The sequence below is a fragment of the Silurus meridionalis genome, chromosome 8, assembly GCF_014805685.1.
Source record: "Silurus meridionalis isolate SWU-2019-XX chromosome 8, ASM1480568v1, whole genome shotgun sequence".
Taxonomy (NCBI): Eukaryota; Metazoa; Chordata; class Actinopteri; order Siluriformes; family Siluridae; genus Silurus; species Silurus meridionalis.
The window spans coordinates 10,501,558-10,519,588 of record NC_060891.1 but is presented as its reverse complement, the minus strand read 5'-3'; the positions used below and the strand labels follow the sequence as shown (position 1 = coordinate 10,519,588).

General features: G+C 38.0%; 2 protein-coding genes across 3 annotated transcripts; one reads left to right on the top strand and one right to left on the bottom strand.

Annotated features, from left to right (window-relative positions):
* The first annotated feature begins 739 nt into the window (after positions 1–739).
* On the top strand, positions 740–11,337 carry adprs (ADP-ribosylserine hydrolase). The gene is made up of 6 exons (XM_046854936.1): positions 740–1,299; positions 3,385–3,481; positions 3,590–3,797; positions 4,946–5,133; positions 10,536–10,636; positions 10,727–11,337. The coding sequence occupies exons 1-6, from the start codon at positions 1,113–1,115 to the stop codon at positions 11,047–11,049; spliced, it is 1,104 nt and encodes a 367-aa protein (XP_046710892.1). The 5' UTR covers positions 740–1,112; the 3' UTR covers positions 11,050–11,337.
* Positions 11,338–12,039: 702 nt separating this feature from the next.
* On the bottom strand, positions 12,040–17,718 carry LOC124389558. 2 transcript variants are annotated; one of them, XM_046854937.1, is made up of 5 exons: positions 17,487–17,690; positions 17,291–17,370; positions 14,514–15,255; positions 12,478–12,647; positions 12,040–12,331 (listed from the first exon to the last, which is right to left on the bottom strand). In XM_046854937.1, exons 3-5 carry the CDS (start codon positions 15,252–15,254, stop codon positions 12,307–12,309), a joined length of 936 nt encoding a protein of 311 aa, XP_046710893.1. In that variant the 5' UTR covers position 15,255; positions 17,291–17,370; positions 17,487–17,690; the 3' UTR covers positions 12,040–12,306. The 2 variants fall into 2 exon arrangements, with proteins under 2 accessions (XP_046710893.1, XP_046710894.1); XM_046854938.1 differs by lacking the exon at positions 14,514–15,255 and having other exon boundaries at positions 17,516–17,718.
* Positions 17,719–18,031: the final 313 nt, after the last annotated feature.

Here is an 18,031-nt window from a genome sequence, read left to right as displayed (position 1 = left end):
AAGCTCTGGATGTACGCAGTGTTTCTCTACTTTCTGTAAATCCCTCAACCTACAGCTCATAAACTTTCTGAAGTAGTTTTAATAAGATGTGTTCGTGATAAAATGTCTCGAAGGTGGTGTACAGACCAGTTCAACAGACATTCGTTCTGGTCCTTGGACATTTCCGGTTATCTAAGGCGCACATTCAAAACATCGGATGGAGAACAGTTTATTTATTCTCGCGATTAAAAATGTCAAAATGAAAACTAAGACCTAATTAAAGAGTTTAGATTTCAGAAAAGTAAAACACGATGTGGGTGAGGATATCAATATAAAACGACAAGTTAACCTGCGTTGAATTGCACTGATAACTGCCACGGTTACCATAGCAACGAACGTTAAGGACGTTTTTAACAGCGCGTGACACTACAATCTCAGGAAACACAAGATCCACATCATCCACATTGTATGAACGAAATGTTTTCGACTTTTTGTAATCGGTCTTAACCAGATCAATGTCTGGATACAGCACTTCATGTTCTGAAAACTGAAAAAGTTGTCGCCTCAATGTCTGATTTAAAGCGGTCCAATTCCTCTCAAATTCTACGTTATCGTTTATGTTTAGCTTTTATAAATATTTTAACTGTTCTGTTTTCATCACAATGCGTTTATTATTGTTTACCCCCTACCATTATTCTATAAATTCAGCAGTTTGATGTGAATCTGCGCAGCACTCGGTTGTACAGACTTTCCCTTTTCCTGCCGCTTCAGCTCCCTTAAATTATGTTGTAAACAGACCTCAACTTTTTTTTTACTCTACGCTATTAAATAATTTAACCACAAACAATCAATTTCGAAATGGATAACTTGGTTAGAATATTGTACGATTTCAGTCTAAAACTAAAAACGCACTCGAGTTGATAAAAATCACCCAAATGAATTGTGCATGCGGTATGTATTCGAGGTGGTGTGGTAGGTAAGCGGGTCAAACAATGACAGCGCGTCGACAGGAAGGGAATCGAAAGTGTAGCAGAGGACGTCATAGTGTTTAATATACGCACTGTGTGTCCACGCGTTAAAAATAATAATAAGTGTGTGTGTGTGTGTTTGTGTGTTGAGTGATTAGTTGAAGGATGTCGATGGCAGCTCGGGTCGCTGCAGCAGGAGCTCCGGTGTCGCTGCTGTCGCGGTTCCGCGGCGCGCTGGCGGCCGCAGTGCTGGGGGATTGTGTAGGCGGTGAATTTGAAGGCGCAGAGGAGGTTCCTCTAGACCGGGTTCTTCAGCATCTCAGTGGACTGGAAGACGAAACACGGGGTGATGGTGAGGATCAGCAGCCATACATTTATCATGTCAATCATATCCTACATACACGTGGGTTTTACCAGTACGATCCCACTCCATTTACTGCTGAATGAGCATCTCCAGGTGTTTTCAGTTGTCTTCAGCTTTGTCTGTATTACACATCCATATCAAAATACAATGCAAAATGGCTTTATAAAAGGTGACTAAATATGTGAAGAAAAACATAATTTTGCATTAAATATTTGTTACATTTAATATTCTGTAGGAAAGGTGAACATTAAAGTTGTTCAGTATAACTGACATCATCACTCTGTACAACTGTGGTGAGCAGAAAAGCATCTCAGCCTGCACAAAACATCTAGCATTGAGGTGGTTGGGCTCCAGCAGCAGAAGACCATATCAGGTTTCCTGATGTCCTGTGAAACATGAAAAAGATTCTGAGCTGCAGTGGTTAAGGTGCTGGGTTACTGATCGGGAAGGTCAGGGGTTCAAGCACCGGTTCTGGTATCGATAAGCTGCCACTCTTGGGCCCTTGAGCAAGGCCCTTAACCCTCTGTACTTCAGGGGCGCTGTATTATGTCTGACCCCAGCTTCTGACCAAGATGGGATATGCGAAGAACAAAATGTCAATGTGCTGTAATGTAAATGTAACAAATAAAGGCTATTCTATTCATGGACTCATGCTCAACCAGACTGGACAGCTTATGATGAGATGAAAATAAATCAACAGGTCTTTTCCCAGTCTGTTCATTGTGCCCATCATAGCCTCAGGTTTTAGTTCTTGGCTAACAGGATGGGATCCTGATGTGTGGTGCCATTTACCTCAAGTTTATGTCTGTGGGCAGCAGTGAGAGGAGGGTTCATGCACTCATTCTCTAAAAGACGCTGAACAATTTTCTTTGTGCACTTTTCAGTTTTCTAGAGCAAGGACCACTAACCTTTTGTACACCACGGACCAGTTCCATTCCAAAAATACATTTTTGCAGACTGGCTGGTGGGGTGTGTGAGTGTGGGTGGGGTCAGGGTTGATGGCTGTTTGTATAACCCTGACCATATATAATATCAGATTGTGTCGTATGTAAATTAGGATAGTGGTTCTTAAGGGGGCAAAACGCACAGTAAATAATAGTGTCATATCTAACCTAATTTCCCCCCTATAATGTTCTTGCAAACCTGGTAGCAACTTTTCCACGGCCCAGTACGGGGTTGTGACCCAGTGGATGTTTACCCATGTTCTGGAGCACATGGTTGCATTGCCCAAGAAACCAACCTACTTTTTTTTATTATCATGTAACTCAGCTGAAATTGTTACTAGTACTTGTTCTCTCAGTACCATGATTTGTATACAGTGGTACCTCAGAATACGAATTTAATTAGTTCCAGAACACAATATTCGTATGTTAATATAAATTTCCCCATAATAAATAATGTAAAGTTGGAAAATTTGTTCTGAACAACCCCAAATATTAATATAAAAATATAACCAATATGCAGTAATATTATTTAGTTTTTAGCATTTAATAATGGTGCCTTAATATCTAAAAGAGGAATTTATTATGTTTACTGGGTACTTTAACTTCAAAAAAGAGTGAACGCTGGCATGATGGAGATGATGTTCGGAGGAGAAGGCGTGAGAATTATTGTTTGGAAGGAGACGAATCTCACTATGATATAATAGGCACGGTATAGTGTATGCGATACTGTTCAGTGATGAATATCTACGAAACAAACACACAGCAATAAACACAGCGCTAAGACACTGATCTCACTAGCACTGGCGTGGAAGAGCGTGAGAGGCGGTACGGATGAACCATCGTCCCTTTGAATTTTAGCCTTCAAAATTCGGATGATTTGTATTCAGAAGTTTTATGCGTAAACCGATAGGAAAATTTTGATGAATTTCGAGTCGTATTTCGAATTATACATATTCGGGGGCCTTCATATTCAGAGGTATCACTGTATATAAATTTTACTACCATTAATTTATTGAATCTTATTGAAAATGATCTGATACTGTTGCAGTATTTCAGGCTGTATGATACTCGTTTTTGTGTAGCACTATATCTAAAATAGCGTGGATGTATTTATGTAACTACACCCCAGGTATATTGCAGTACAGTGATGACACAGCCATGATGCGCTGCGTAGCCCAATCCCTTCTCACCAGGATGGGCTTTGATGAACAAGACATGGCTCGCAGGTACGTTTTTTTTAAATTACAGTATCATTTTAAAACTTTAGACAGTAGACTGGGCTTTAAATTTGTCCGCTGTGTCCTAATGCATGCCCCTTTTCCCTTATAATACAGTTTTGCAAAAGAGTATAGCCTCGCTCCAGGCCGTGGCTACGGATCAGGAGTTATTCAGGTTCTGCGAAAGCTTGCGTCACCTCACCTCAACGATGTCTTTCAGCCAGCACGTGCTCAGTTTGGTGGACGCGGATCATTCGGCAACGGAGGAGCAATGAGAGCAGCACCTTTTGCACTTGCCTTCAGGAATGTGGCAGATGTGATGAGGGTGAGAAACAGGCCTTAATATTATTTGCTGATCTCAGTTGCAGCATCCATCTGACCTAATTTTGGGGTCAACAACTGATTAAATACAAATGGAATGTAAAAGAGGTGTCACAATTGCTAGCTTCAGTGTTCTAAGGTTCTTTTGGGCATTTTGGTAAAAAAAAAAAAAATTATATGTGTTTTTGGTATAATATTTGACATAAAACTTTAATTACTATGTTTAAAAAAGAAAACGATAACATTTGCATTTATAAGGTTCTGTCATCAGTGAATCATCATCGAGGAAAAGCACAACATGGGCCTCAAGTAATCAGTATTAAAACTTTTAAAACATTTAACACTGTGACAGGAGCTCCATTCAATTAATAAGAAGCATATCAGTACTCACTAGTTTTACAAGGTATTAATATTTTGGCATGAGTCTTGCAGACATTATGGCATTAGATAAATATAGCATTGAAGATTACTGATTATGCCGTTTAATGCTAATGTGCTTTATTAACTGAACATTCTGGCGTAACCTGTGAACGACGGCCCCCAGACCTAAAATATGTATATGTGTGGTTGCACATTAATAATAATAAATGTTCAAAACCTTCTTTCTAATTGTCTCATAATTTTGCTAGCGTTAATCTGAAGTAACAATGCGGTTAATGTACATTTCCGCACTTCAGAGAAAAGCTAATTTTCTAATTTATATAATCAGACAAAGTGCACACACACAGTAAAGGAAATTTCAGGGATGAAATACATGATAAATGCATTTTTCTTTTAACTACACTTTTTTAAGATTTTGCTTTGGTTTTTGCTCGCCTGCCTCATATTTTGTTAGCGAATCCTGATTAAGTTTTCATATTTGTACTAATCTTCCTTTCTTGTATGTGTTTAAAATCCAGTCACCAGTGCTATGTTTCTGACACCTCTGATGTTGGTTTGCACATTTGCACATGTGGTGAAAAGGCTGATGCACAGACTTAGCAGATGATTGCAAATGCACAATTTAGACAAATGCCCGTGTTGCTAGTGCCAGAGTCCAATACTGGTTGATCACAAGCAAGCTTTTTGTTCAGAAATCTCATTACTAAGCTATGATTTTACTGAGCTATAACTTTCTTTGACACTGTTTTCTGTGTCTTTCTTTGATCGCAGTATGCAAGGTTTGGTGCGATGCTCACCCACTCCTGCTCTCTGGGCTATAATGGTGCTGTACTACAGGCCCTCGCTGTTTACTTGTCGCTACAAGGAGATCTGGCAATACCGCAAAAATTCATCAGTAAACTCATCTCAAAAATGGAGGAAATGGAGAACGATGAGACGGCCCATAACGACGCCAAAGTGTGAGTCATCTTGTAGCATGAGTTATAGTGCAGTATCTGTTGTATGGATGTAATGAATGATTCTGTGTAAATCGTCACATTGGTAATAGGAGTGTATCAAGTAATCCGTGGAATTCACCAGAGCTGCACAGGTTGTTGCTGGGTGTTAGACACATGACGCTTCTTCAATTTTCGCTTGAGGATGCCCCACAGGTGCTCAATAGGGTTCAGGTCTGGAGACATAGTTGGCCACTCCTTCACCTTCACCTTCACTTCCTTAGCAAGGCAGTTGTCATCTTGGCTGCGTTTTTGGTGTCATTATTATGTTGGTAAACTTCTGTTCAGCCCAGTTTCTAAAGGAGGCATCATGTTCTACTTCAGAATGTCACAGTACATGTTGGAATCCATGTTTTCCTCAATGAATCACAGCTCCCCAGAAGCAGCAGCACTCATGCAGGCCCAGACCATGATGCTACCACCACCACGCTTGAATGTAGGCAAGACACAGTTTTCTTGATACTCTTCACCAGGGTCTCGCCACACATGCTGGACACCATCTGAGTCAAAGTTAATCTTAGTCTCATCAGACCACAGGACATGGTCCAGCGGGTTCTCATCAGTCCTGCCATATCAGAACCACTAGCTAGATAAGGAATTAATGCTGTATAACATCTTACTATCAGAAGAGTTACTTACGTGCTTGACAAGATCTAGTAAAGAGGCCGTTCCTGTGATTACGTATACTAATCCGGATACAGGTCCAGTCAGAGGCAAGCATTACAAAGTGGTTGTCCATACACGTATTCTTGTGTGTGTGTTATAGACGCAGAATCTGTTGTATGGAAATTTTGAATGAAACTGCAGTCACAATACCCTGAAGGTGAATATGTTGAGATGATAGTGGACTTTAGGAGAAACCCCCCTGGACTTTCACCTCTTATCATCCTAAACAGCACTGTGGGCTCAGTGGAGTCAATTGTGGATCTACTCTATCTAACTGTTGATTCAGTTTTACTCAGCCGTCATTGAGCCTGTCATGTGTACATTGACTCCTGTCTGGTTTGGTTCCTCTAACAATCAGGCTTTAGAAAGACTATATTCCTGACCGCTGAGAGGATTACTGGTGCTCCTCTGCCGTCTCTTTACAAATGTACAGCACCATAGTGAGGAAACAAGCATCCAGATCACCATAGACATCATACACCCATCTCACCACCTTTGTGAACTGCTGCCTCTGGTTGGCACTACTGAACACCAAGCCCCAGGCTCAAGATAAAAGAACAGTTTTTTCTAGAGGTCGACCGATTAATCAACGATTCTTTAATTAATCAGCATTGGCCGATTATTAGGCAGGCGCATCTTATACGCCAAACTGCACATGTACGTTTTGCACTTTTGCGAGAGAACATAGCTCTCTCATACCAGCAGGTGGCAGTAGTCTGCATTCTGCATCCAAACAGGGAAACCAAAAGAGCTAGAACTGTAAATATCTAAAGCGAGGAGAGTTTCCACTTGACTCCTGATCATTACTAACTTACCGTAATTTCCGGACTATTAAGCGCACCCAAATATAAGTCTATATCTTGAACAAAAACCTGGTAACTGAATGGGGAGGCTTGTGTTGTTCAATAAACGTTTAATTTCTGTATCACGTCTTATTAATTAAGAATGAGATTTTATGGCATTAAGGGGGTAAGAAAGAAAATTTAAGAAACATATCAGCTAAAAAATTCAGCATCATCTGCTCTCTAAAAGAACATGGCAGCCCGGCTTTGGTTTGCAAAATTGCACCTGAATAAACCACATGACATTTTCAACATGCTTCGGACAGGCAAGCATGTTCCTTTTTTTTTTTCGGGTGCTCATTCGCTAAGCTAATCAGACAATCGGATTTTCTTTCTTGAAAACGAGCTCCGCAGCTGATTCAACATGCAGAATCAGCCGAGAAACAGCCGATAGCCTCCGACCAGAGCCAATGCTGCTGGAAAAAAGTAAATCCGACTGACACTCAAACCGCCCAATCCACCCCCCGTCATTCCCCGACGGTCAACCACGAGCTTGTTGTGTACCGGGCTTTAATTTCTTATCGTTAGTTCTTAATCCAGCCATATATATATATATATATATATATATATATATATATATATATATATATATATATATATATATAAATATATATATAAATATATATATATATATATATATATATATATATATATATATATATATATATATATATATATATAATATACAGTGAGGATAATAAGTATTTGAACACCGAGCTATTTTGCAAGTTCTCCCACTTAGAAATCGTGGAGGGGTCTGAAATTGTCATTGTAGGTGCATGTCCACTGTGAGAGACATAATCTAAAAAAAAAAAATCCAGAAATCACGATGTATGATTTTTTAAACTATTTATTTGTATGATACCGCTGCAAATAAGTATTTGAACACCTGAGAAAGTCAATGTTAATATTTGGTACAGTAGCCTTTGTTTGCAATTACAGAGGTCAAATGTTTCCTGTAGTTTTCACCAGGTTTGCACACACTGCAGGAGGGATTTTGCCCACTCCTCCACACAGATCTTCTCTAGATCAGTCAGGTTTCTGGCCTGTCGCTGAGAAACATGGAGTTTGAGCTCCCTCCAAAGATTCTCTATTGGGTTTAGGTCTGGAGACTGGCTAGGCCATGCCAGAACCTTGATATGCTTCTTACAGAGCCACTCCTTGGTTATCCTGGCTGTGTGCTTCAGGTCATTGTCATGTTGGAAGACCCAGCCTCGACCCATCTTCAATGCTCTAACTGAGGGAAGGAGGTTGTTCCCCAAAATCTCGCAGTACATGGCCCCGGTCATCCTCTCCTTAATACAGTGCAGTCGCCTGTCCCATGTGCAGAAAAACACCCCAAAGCATGATGCTACCACCCCATGCTTCACAGTAGGGATGGTGTTCTTGGATGGTACTCATCATTCTTCTTCCTCCAAACACGTTTAGTGGAATTATGACCCAAAAGTTCTATTTTGGTCTCATCTGACCACATGACTTTCTCCCATGACTTGTCTGGATCATCCAAATGGTCATTGGCAAACTTAAGACGTGCCTGGACATGGGCTGGTTTAAGCAGGGGAACCTTCCGTGCCATGCATGATTTCAAACTATGACGTCTTAGTGTATTACCAACAGTAACCTTGGAAACGGTGGTCCCAGCTCTTTTCAGGTCATTGACCAGCTCCTTCCGTGTAGTTCTGGGCTGATTTCTCACCTTCCTTAGGATCATTGAGACCCCACGAGGTGAGATCTTGCATGGAGCCCCAGTCCGAGGGCGATTGACAGTCATGTTTAGCTTCTTCCATTTTCTAATGATTGCTCCAACAGTGGACCTTTTTTCACCAAGCTGCTTGGCAATTTCCCCATAGCCCTTTCCAGCCTTGTAGAGGTGTACAATTTTGTCTCTAGTGTCTTTGGACAGCTCTTTGGTCTTGGCCATGTTAGTAGTTGGATTCTTACTGATTGTATGGGGTGGACAGGTGTCTTTATGCAGCTAACGACCTCAAACAGGTGCATCTAATTTAGGATAATAAATGTAGTGGAGGTGGACATTTTAAAGGCAGACTAACAGGTCATTGAGGGTCAGAATTCTAGCTGATAGACAGGTGTTCAAATACTTATTTGCAGCTGTATCATACAAATAAATAGTTTAAAAATGATATTTTGTGATTTCTGGATATTTTTTTTAGATTATGTCTCTCACAGTGGACATGCACGTCCGATGACAATTTCAGACCCCTCCATGATTTTGCAAAATAGCAGGGTGTCCAAATACTTATTTTCCTCACTGTATATATATGTTTTGGTTAAATATGATGCTGTTTCTGGAGAGAGAATGTGGATGACATTTCGAACTGTATTGTTAGTGAGCCTTCTACGGTGGCCGAGAAGTGCAAAACAAATTAACAAATCCGAAAACAAAATAAATTGGAGAAAAAAAACCAAATCCGAAAACAAAATAACAAATGCAAAAACAAATTAACAAACCTAAAAACACAATGACAATTCAGACAAACTGGAAAAGGTAGTTATAGTTTGTGAATGGAAACCTATCGATCATTGGACAAGACACCTGTCATTCAAGATATATAGGAAGTACAACAGTTTCTTCTTGCTTGACAATGTTTACTTCTGTTATTTTCTTATATTTAAAGGTGCACTAATCAAAATAAAAAATAGTTTAAAGTAAACAGAGAACTTTACACATGTACAAGAAACAAAGTGATAAGATTTCATACTTCCTGTATATCTTGAATGACAGAGGTCTCGTCCGATGATCGGAAAGTGTTCCATTCACAAACTATACCTACCTTTTCCGGTTTGTCTAAATTGTCGTTTTGCTTTCGGATTTGTTATTTTTGTTTTCGGATTTGTTAGTGTTTTCTAATTTGTTAATTTGTTTTCCAATTTGTTAATTTGTTTTGCATTTCTCGGCCACCGTAGCCTTCAAACAGCTGTAGTTTAGGCTACAGGTAGGCACGGGTACAAAAACCTGGTAACTGAATGGGGAGGCTTGTGTTGTTCAATAACGTTTAATTTCTGTATCACGTCTTATTAATTAAGAATGAGATTTTATGGCATTAAGGGGGTAAGAAAGAAAATTTAAGAAACATATCAGCTAAAAAATTCAGCATCATTATGGCAGCCCGGCTTTGGTTTGCAAAATTGCACCTGAATAAACCACATGACATCTTCAACATCCTTCGGACAGGCAAGACTAAAGTGAAAATGCGCAACATTTGGTGAAATCTATGCACAGTACATCAGCACAAATCTCATACCAACTGTCAAGCATGGTGGTAAAGTGGTGATGATTTGGGTTTGTTTTGCAGCCACAGAACCTGGGAAACTTGTAGTCATTGAGAGACTGCAACAGCCTGGTCAAAGCCCAGACTCAACCCTTATTGAAATGCTGTGGCAAGTCTTTAAGAGAGCTGTGCATTAACAAAGGCCTGCAAACCTCCATAATGATGTGAGACATTTACTTCCAGTTAGTTCTGCTCAAGATGCTTCTGCAAGCTATTGAATAATATGTGCTGGTGGTGGTGTTTATCTGGGACTCTATGTATTAAATGCGAAGACCTGATAAGGAGATGATTTTTATTATGTCCTGATATGTAAATCTATAGAATTTATAGAGGGTGTACTCTCATTTTAGCATGACGGTGTGTGTATACATTCAGGTACAATATGTAACGTGCGAATAATAATTTTATTACATAGCATACACTTTCACAATGTATATGCACTTCTTTCCATTTGCATATATATTTATATCAGATCTGTACATTTTTGCCTGTCAAACTGATTGAACCATTTGTTTAAATTATTTCTGTTATTTGTCATTTATATTTATTCATTTGCTTTCAATTGCAGGCTAAAATTGGCTGAATTTCCATATTGTGCACGTTTGCACAGAGTCAAAGAGCTAATGGAGCAGAATAGCGTGAGCATCGAGGAGGTCATATCAAAACTTGGTTAGTGGGAGGTTTATTGTTATTTGCATCATGTTGTTTATCAAGTGCAAGTTTATATATACTGATGTTACTAAGTGTTTCTGTGCACAGGGAACGGCATTGCAGCCCTCGAGTCTGTTCCCACGGCCATCTTCTGTGTGCTGCACTGTTTAGAGCCCCGAGAGGGCCTGCCTGAGCACTATGGAGGCCTGGAGAGGACAATAGCCTACAGCTTAGCGCTGGGAGGTGACACAGACACCATCGCATGCATGGCAGGTGCAATCGCAGGTGCCCATTACGGTATTGATGTCATTCCCCAGAGTTGGTTGAAATGCTGTGAGGGGGCAGAGGAAGCTGAGCAACTGGCTAACCGTCTTTACAAACTCTACAGCATCATGCAGACAGAGGGTGACAATCTGCCACATGACAGCTAAATCTGAAAAACACTGACTGATCCATTAAGCATTATTTCAGACCCATTATATGCATGTAATACATAACAATGCTGAGGGGAAAAAACACAACCCTTGATCATGAGAATTTGTTGTCTTTGTTGTGCAAAAATATTTACAATAAAAAATATTAAGCAGTTGCACATTGTCTGTTAAACAATGTGAGGCTAAACTTTTTATTTTTGAAAGACCTATTTAAAGGTTAGAGCTTTTTGTAAATTTTGGTGTCCACAGTCCAGCATCTGTAAATAAAATATTGACCAGCTTCAATGTCTGTGACGCTTGGCTTTTTTATTTCGAATGCTTTAAAATAGGTCTCAGAATTTCCAGTGTAGGCATATAAAGGGGCTACAAGGCTGTCATTCATTTAAAGACTTTGTTATTCATGTTACGGGGTTGCAAGTGCTTAAGAATCTTTATTAATGTTGCGATCTGGCGGAGATCTCATGTGGGCTAAGAACAGTAAAGCTAGCATATATCACCACACAAGTTTTATTTATATATATATATATATATATATATATATATATATATATATATATAAAACTTGTGATACTTGGTGATATATGCTAGCTTTACTGTTCTTAGCCCACATGCGATCATAGATAGATAGATAGATAGATAGATTGGTGTAGGTATCTATACACACACGTACAGATATATATTTATATATAATCATTAGTGGATGCATTATATAATGCAGCACATTTATTTTTGACCATTTGTATTAAGAATATAAATAAATAAATATAAAAGAGGCGAAATTAAAACCTTAAACATAACATACATTTATTCACGACATCCATGTACAAACACAGCAAAATTTTATTTTGTGTCCTGATGATTTACATAATTTAAAACATAACAATTACTTCAAAACATTTACAAGAATATTTAGTCTTCATGCTTAATGTTTAGTTTGGTTTCACTAATAATTAAACATACATTTGCATAAATCATCAATATTCGTCCTTGACTATGTTGATTAGAGTATTAAAACTTATTAACTTGAGGTACATTTAGAAATGTAAATATAAAAATGTGTGATAATGTAATGTCATCTGTTATATAAATAATGATATAAATAATTACATATAATCTTTCTTACAAATGGTGGAGTCTTTTCGTCAGGTTGTTCCTAATTGATGTGTAGATATTCAGACCAGTTTCTCACTCTAATCCTTGCTCCATCTTTCTCAATGTTTTTTAAATTTAAATTGATGCCATAGATGTTCCATTTCATGGGATTTGATTGAGGATTTCTCTGAAAGATGAGTTTAGAGGTGATAAAATACAATATTATATTAATATTAAATTCATTTACTTATGACTCTGCTATGGACTTATGCAGTCTGTTTCATGTCATTATACCATCAACATTGACATTTTCAGAGAAACACATGTACTTACTGTAATTCATCCAGTTTCCTCCTTAATTTTTCTACATTCTCACGAATTTCATTAGCCTTTTTCTTCAAATATTCACTAGCTTCAGTCTCATGTTCCTTTTTAATCAATTCTTCACAGTTCTTAACCAGATCAGGAAGTGTAAGTGCCAGACCAATAAGTCCTCCTGCAACCTGCAAAGATGTGAAATGTTATACATACGGGTGATTTGTCTTGCAACTTCTATAGTTAATATGTCAATTTTGATTTAGGATGAGGTTAAAGGTAAATCTGAATTATTATTAAAAAAATAAAGTTAAAATGAGAAATGGTGATGTACATAAATAATGCACACACTCACACACTCACTCACTCACTTATTCGGTACCAGGCTTTTGGTTAAGTGCACTGAATGTGTACGAAATTCAATCCTTTTAATGTGCGGAACATAGTTCAAATCAGAGTTCCCTCATGAATGTAATAAGTGGCAGACCACAAGCTATTTTTTTTATTAATTTTAAACTTGAAATCATACACAGCAATGCCAGGTGTAAAAAAAAGAAACTCAAGGTAGCTAAATGTCACTGTGGCTACTCACTTCGTACGATTTGTAGTGTGTTGTAAAACTCAGAATTTGTTTTGCGCATGTGAGAAATGTATTCCATCGCCAACATTTTCACAACTGTCTAGTGATATGGATTCTTTAGCTTTCTTTGGAAAGCATTTAAAGAAAATTATAAGTCTTTAAAAGGACTTCCCTGGATATTCAGTCTAAGGTCAGATTATTTATGGTCCTGTCAAGCAGACAAAAACATGAACATGATGAATGGGACATGTGGCTTTGCATGGTTAAGAAACTGACCGCTTTTATCACTTAGGACAGGGGTCACCAACATGGATTGGAACACTTCCATTGGTGTGAATTAGAAAATGACAATATAAAAAAAACTTGATGAATAATGTTTAATATTAGATTAGAGCTAGCTGGTCTCCAAGTTGATTTTTTTATGTTACATAATTGATAATCTGTAGAAACATGATGCAATCTAATGCATCATTTGTTAAAAATCGTTAGTGGCTAGTGAAAATGTAAATACTTGCAGAGATTTATAGAAATAAAGTTTTGCATATTGATATTTATATTTCCGAATTTGTTAAATCATTGTTGATAATTATTGTGAGAAATCATTAACATGATCAGTGTCTTTGCATAGATGAATATCATCAATTATTAATAATAACATATAATTAAAGGTAAATTGAGCAAATTTGTTATTTCAGAAGTGTGTATCAAACTGGCAGCCCTCACATTAATCTGTACCCAAGAAGTATCTCTCAGTTTCAAAAAGGTTGGTGACCCGTGACTTAGGATGTATTTACTTTTGTTGCCCGCTATTCAGACAATAATGGTTGTATGTCGAGTGATTTTCAGAGGACAGTAAATCTGTACTGCTAAACAAACTGCACATTACTCACACTACTCTAAAATATATCCAATTATAATTTTTATAGTATTATCCCTTGAGAAGATCTACTACAATGGTTGCTGAAAAGTGAAAGAAATTCAATAATTTGACCTTAGACTGAATATCCTGGGAAGTCAACTTCTGGAAAGAATGGCAACTATCATTAAATGCTTTCCATTTGTGTCATTGCCGAATGGTAAATTTCTAATTGTTTGGACAGTTTTTATTTGCGGTTATGGCTTATGTTCTTTCTTTTTGAATTGATGTAACCGGAACACAAAATTGCCAATATTTCTGCTTTTAAAAAGGTAGTCACACTTTTAACTAAAAGTAACTAATCATGGCAAAGTTGGAAGGGTGTGCTTAATTTTTCTCATGTGATTTATAAACATTGGTTTAATTTTCGGGGAAAATTATTACATATTGAATTTTTTTGTGTTTTCTGTTTCAGACATCTAACGTTATTTCTTTCTTGATGTTGGTGAGGACTGAACAACTGTGACTTAGGCAGACAAAGAAAAACAAAGAACTAAAAAGTTTCCAGTGTGTGTGCATGTGTGTTTATGTGTGTTTTATATATCTATGAATAAATACCTGGCCCATTCCCTTTAATGCAGTTTTCACAAGAAATGGAGTATAAAATTTTGTTCCTCTTTTTGTTGTGCTCAGAAAGATGTAGGAAAATCCAAGAAATGTTAGCAAACAACTGATATTTTTGAAGAAAATGTTTGGGTTTAACACTTCACATCTATGTGTGTGCATGCCACTAGTTCTCATAAGGTTCCTCAGGTGACTGATGGGCAGATCCCTTCCACTCCTTCTGGCCAAGGCTTCCAGGAGCCTCGCTGTGATTTCAAACTGCACTTCAATGGAGAAGGACATCACTGGATCAAGTCCATTAAGGACTTGACTCTCGCACTCCTCTGACAGTTTCTTTTGAAGCATTTCAATATTCTTCCAAAGCTTTTCAATTTGTTTGAAGGTTGCCTCTGCATTTTTCATTTTTTCGCTGGATTTCCATTTCTCAAACAAAAAAAGTGTAAGACTGGTTACAGCACCTGTTCCAGCTGTGACACCGGCTGCTATTATCAGAACAGGTGCAGCCAGGCCTCCAGTCAGTAAAGTTGCAATGCCTGTTGCAATGAGAGTGGCAGACCCAAGCACACCTGCTGAGTTTCCCACACACTGGCCTATAGTTATCACCTGCCTCATGTCCTTTAGTTCAGTGGCCAAAGCCATGATATCATCTGCATACCGCTCCTGCTGATCAATCAAATGGAATAACTTATCCAACAGTTCATCTGCCACACCCATAGATGAAGAGGAAGTGGACATACTGGAATTAGAAAACAAAACATTCAGGAGTTATTTAGATTCTGCCTGTTTGACATTTACAACAACAACAAAAAAACACAATAGAACAACAGTAGCAAAAATGCTGGGCTTTATTGTAAGTGTGGCAACTGAAGACACAATGCTCTGTTTAGAAAGTATAGAAGCACCCAGAAAGACACCATCTACCCAGCTGTTATGCCTGTCCAGGGGCGGACTGGCCAAACTGGCAGACAGGCATTTTTCTGCTGAGCTGACGTACTTTTTGGGCCGATACATCTCATACTGTTTTTGTCTGATTGGCCCATAAAACTCTTATCAGCTTATTCTTTGTTTCTGCTTAATTAGTTGATGGCACTGGGGTCTTTTCAGCTGTGTAATGTATTTGCCAAAAAAGTAAGCAAACGTTTTTTTTTCCCAGACAGACTGGAGCATTAAACATTTAATTAGTAGCCCATTGGTTCTCTTGTTCATTGTCATTAGGCTGACCCAATCACATCTTTAAACAACTCCCCTTTTGGGATCTGTGTAAGAGTTCAACGTTAGTGTGTATCTATCAAAATAGTCAGAGAAAGAAGAAGAAGAAACACTGAAGACATGCAGACGAATTGTGAGAAAAAAATACAGGCCCTTCAGACAGTATTATTAAGTGAGTATTATTAAGTGATACTGTATTATGAAGAGTATGTAGTGAGTATGTGCAATGATTTGCAAACAAGGTGTGTAGCTGTGTTTGTCATGGACATATCTCCTGAATTATTTTGAACATCTCCATGCTTGTAGAAAAGTAGCTTATTTGTATATTTTTGTGGTTGTTTTATCATGTCCCTGCTAATGTAAATAAAAACTTTATTGATAACCTTTTCTTCCCCACCTGTTTTCTGAATGTTGGTTTACTTTTGAGGTGAAAATGACTACATAATGAAATCTATTGGATTGTTTCTTTTATATAAACTAGTGGAAGCATCATGTTAACTTATTACACCTGGAGAGGTGGAGGTACGCGCTGGAGAGAAGGGGAATGAAAGTCAGTAGGAGTAAGACAGAGTACATGTGTGTAAATGAGAGGGAGGGCAGTGGAGTGGTGCGGTTGCAGAGAGAAGAGGTGGAGAAGGTGGAAGAGTTCAGGTACCTGGGGTCAACAGTGCACAGTAATGGATAGTGTTTTAGAGAAGTAAAGAAAAGACTGCAGGCAGGGTGAAGTGGGTGGAGAAGAGTGGCGGGAGTGATTTGTGATAGAAGAGTATCTGTGAGAGTGAAAGGAAAAGTTTATAGGACTGTGGTGAGACCTGTTATGGTGTATGGTTTAGAGACAGTGGCATTGAGTAAATAACAGGAGGTGGAGCTGGGGGAAATAATTATTAAATTGTGTTTATTAGTCATTAGTATGAGACGGTTTCGGTCCAGTTCCTGTAGCAACTTAGCTACAAAACCAAATGTGATGGTTTCTAGTTGCTAAATGTTTGTTGCCTTTTTTTATTCAGTTAACAACTTAACTATTTTTTTTTACAGACCCCTGGTTTTATTCACAATAAGTATACGTATGTCGCAGTGTGAGCAAAAACTAGAGATAATTGCTATGTAGCTATAATAATAGATTTAATTAACCATTTGCTTTTATGATCTACTAAAACGTTTGGGACACGACTTAGCACTATTTACTTTCAGTGCTTCTCAAAAGAAAAAAAAGAAAACAATTATATTTTAAATAAAGAAACTAACTATGAAATATTAATATTATTAACGTTAATTATTGCACCATTCAGAGTCGTTTCGTTTGTTCATCTTTTCAAATCTTTAAACTAATGCTTAATATAAAGCAATATATATCTTTGTTTTATTGTGTTGACAAAGTGCTCCACTTCCGCACCCAGTTCACAGCACTGGATTATTTCATAAAAACAAGAGAACTGATTTCAAAACATGTCTAGATAAAGGAGTACAGCAACCTGATCGATACCTTCACATACACATACACTTTATACACAGACTGACAAAGAAAAATCTCATTAGTTAATGAAAATAGAAATCGGACTTACACTGCAGGGCAGAGGTGCGCAGAGTTTTACAATTTTTGCTTTTGCTTTTGCTTTCACTCTTTTCAGTGGCTGTCTATATACTACCGAGAAGTAGAAAAAACAAATACTGTAACAAACCAAAAAACAAAATAAACCATCGGAAAACGAATTAACAAATCAGAAAACAAATTAAAACATCAGTAAACTAAATAAATACCACATCAAAATAACATGGACAAGTCGTACAGCACGATGTTGTGCCTAATTCCGACCCCCCCTGGTTGAAGTCTTGTACCGTCATGTTTCCTGTAGATGGCACTTGAAACGCGGAAAGTTCAGCGAAATGTTTCCCTGATCCTCACACCAAAAGTTCATTTGGACGAAATATTATACAGTTTCCTGTAGATGGCAGTATAAACTCAGTAATCATTTACTTTTTAAACCTACCTGCCTTGATTCTACCTCCTTAAAAGAGTCACAAAATAGATCTGCTACACTTCCCATACGATAAATATATATATATTTTCGGATAATATATATAGCAGATAGCAGAGCTGAAGATGTTGAGATTTTCATTAGGAGTGATGAGGATAGACAGTATTAGAAATGAGTTTATTAGAGAGACAGCGCATGTAGGAAGTTTTGGTGAAAAGTGGAGGAGGCGAGAATGAGATGGTTTGGACATGTGCAGAGATGGAACATTGGGTATATCGTTAGGAGAATACTGAGGATGGAACCACCAGGAAGGAGGCAAACAGGTTG

Coding starts and splice junctions, on each gene's coding strand:
- adprs (XM_046854936.1), top strand. CDS start 1,113: ATGTCGATGGCAGCTCGGGTCGCTGCAGCAGGAGCTCCGGTGTCGCTG. Junction 3,482..3,589: donor GAACAAGACATGGCTCGCAG/GTACGTTTTTTT, acceptor CTTATAATACAG/TTTTGCAAAAGAGTATAGCC. Junction 5,134..10,535: donor GCCCATAACGACGCCAAAGT/GTGAGTCATCTT, acceptor TTTCAATTGCAG/GCTAAAATTGGCTGAATTTC.
- LOC124389558 (XM_046854937.1), bottom strand. CDS start 15,254: ATGTCCACTTCCTCTTCATCTATGGGTGTGGCAGATGAACTGTTGGAT. Junction 12,648..14,513: donor CATTAAAGGGAATGGGCCAG/GTATTTATTCAT, acceptor ACATCTTTGCAG/GTTGCAGGAGGACTTATTGG. Junction 12,332..12,477: donor AGGAAACTGGATGAATTACA/GTAAGTACATGT, acceptor CTCATCTTTCAG/AGAAATCCTCAATCAAATCC.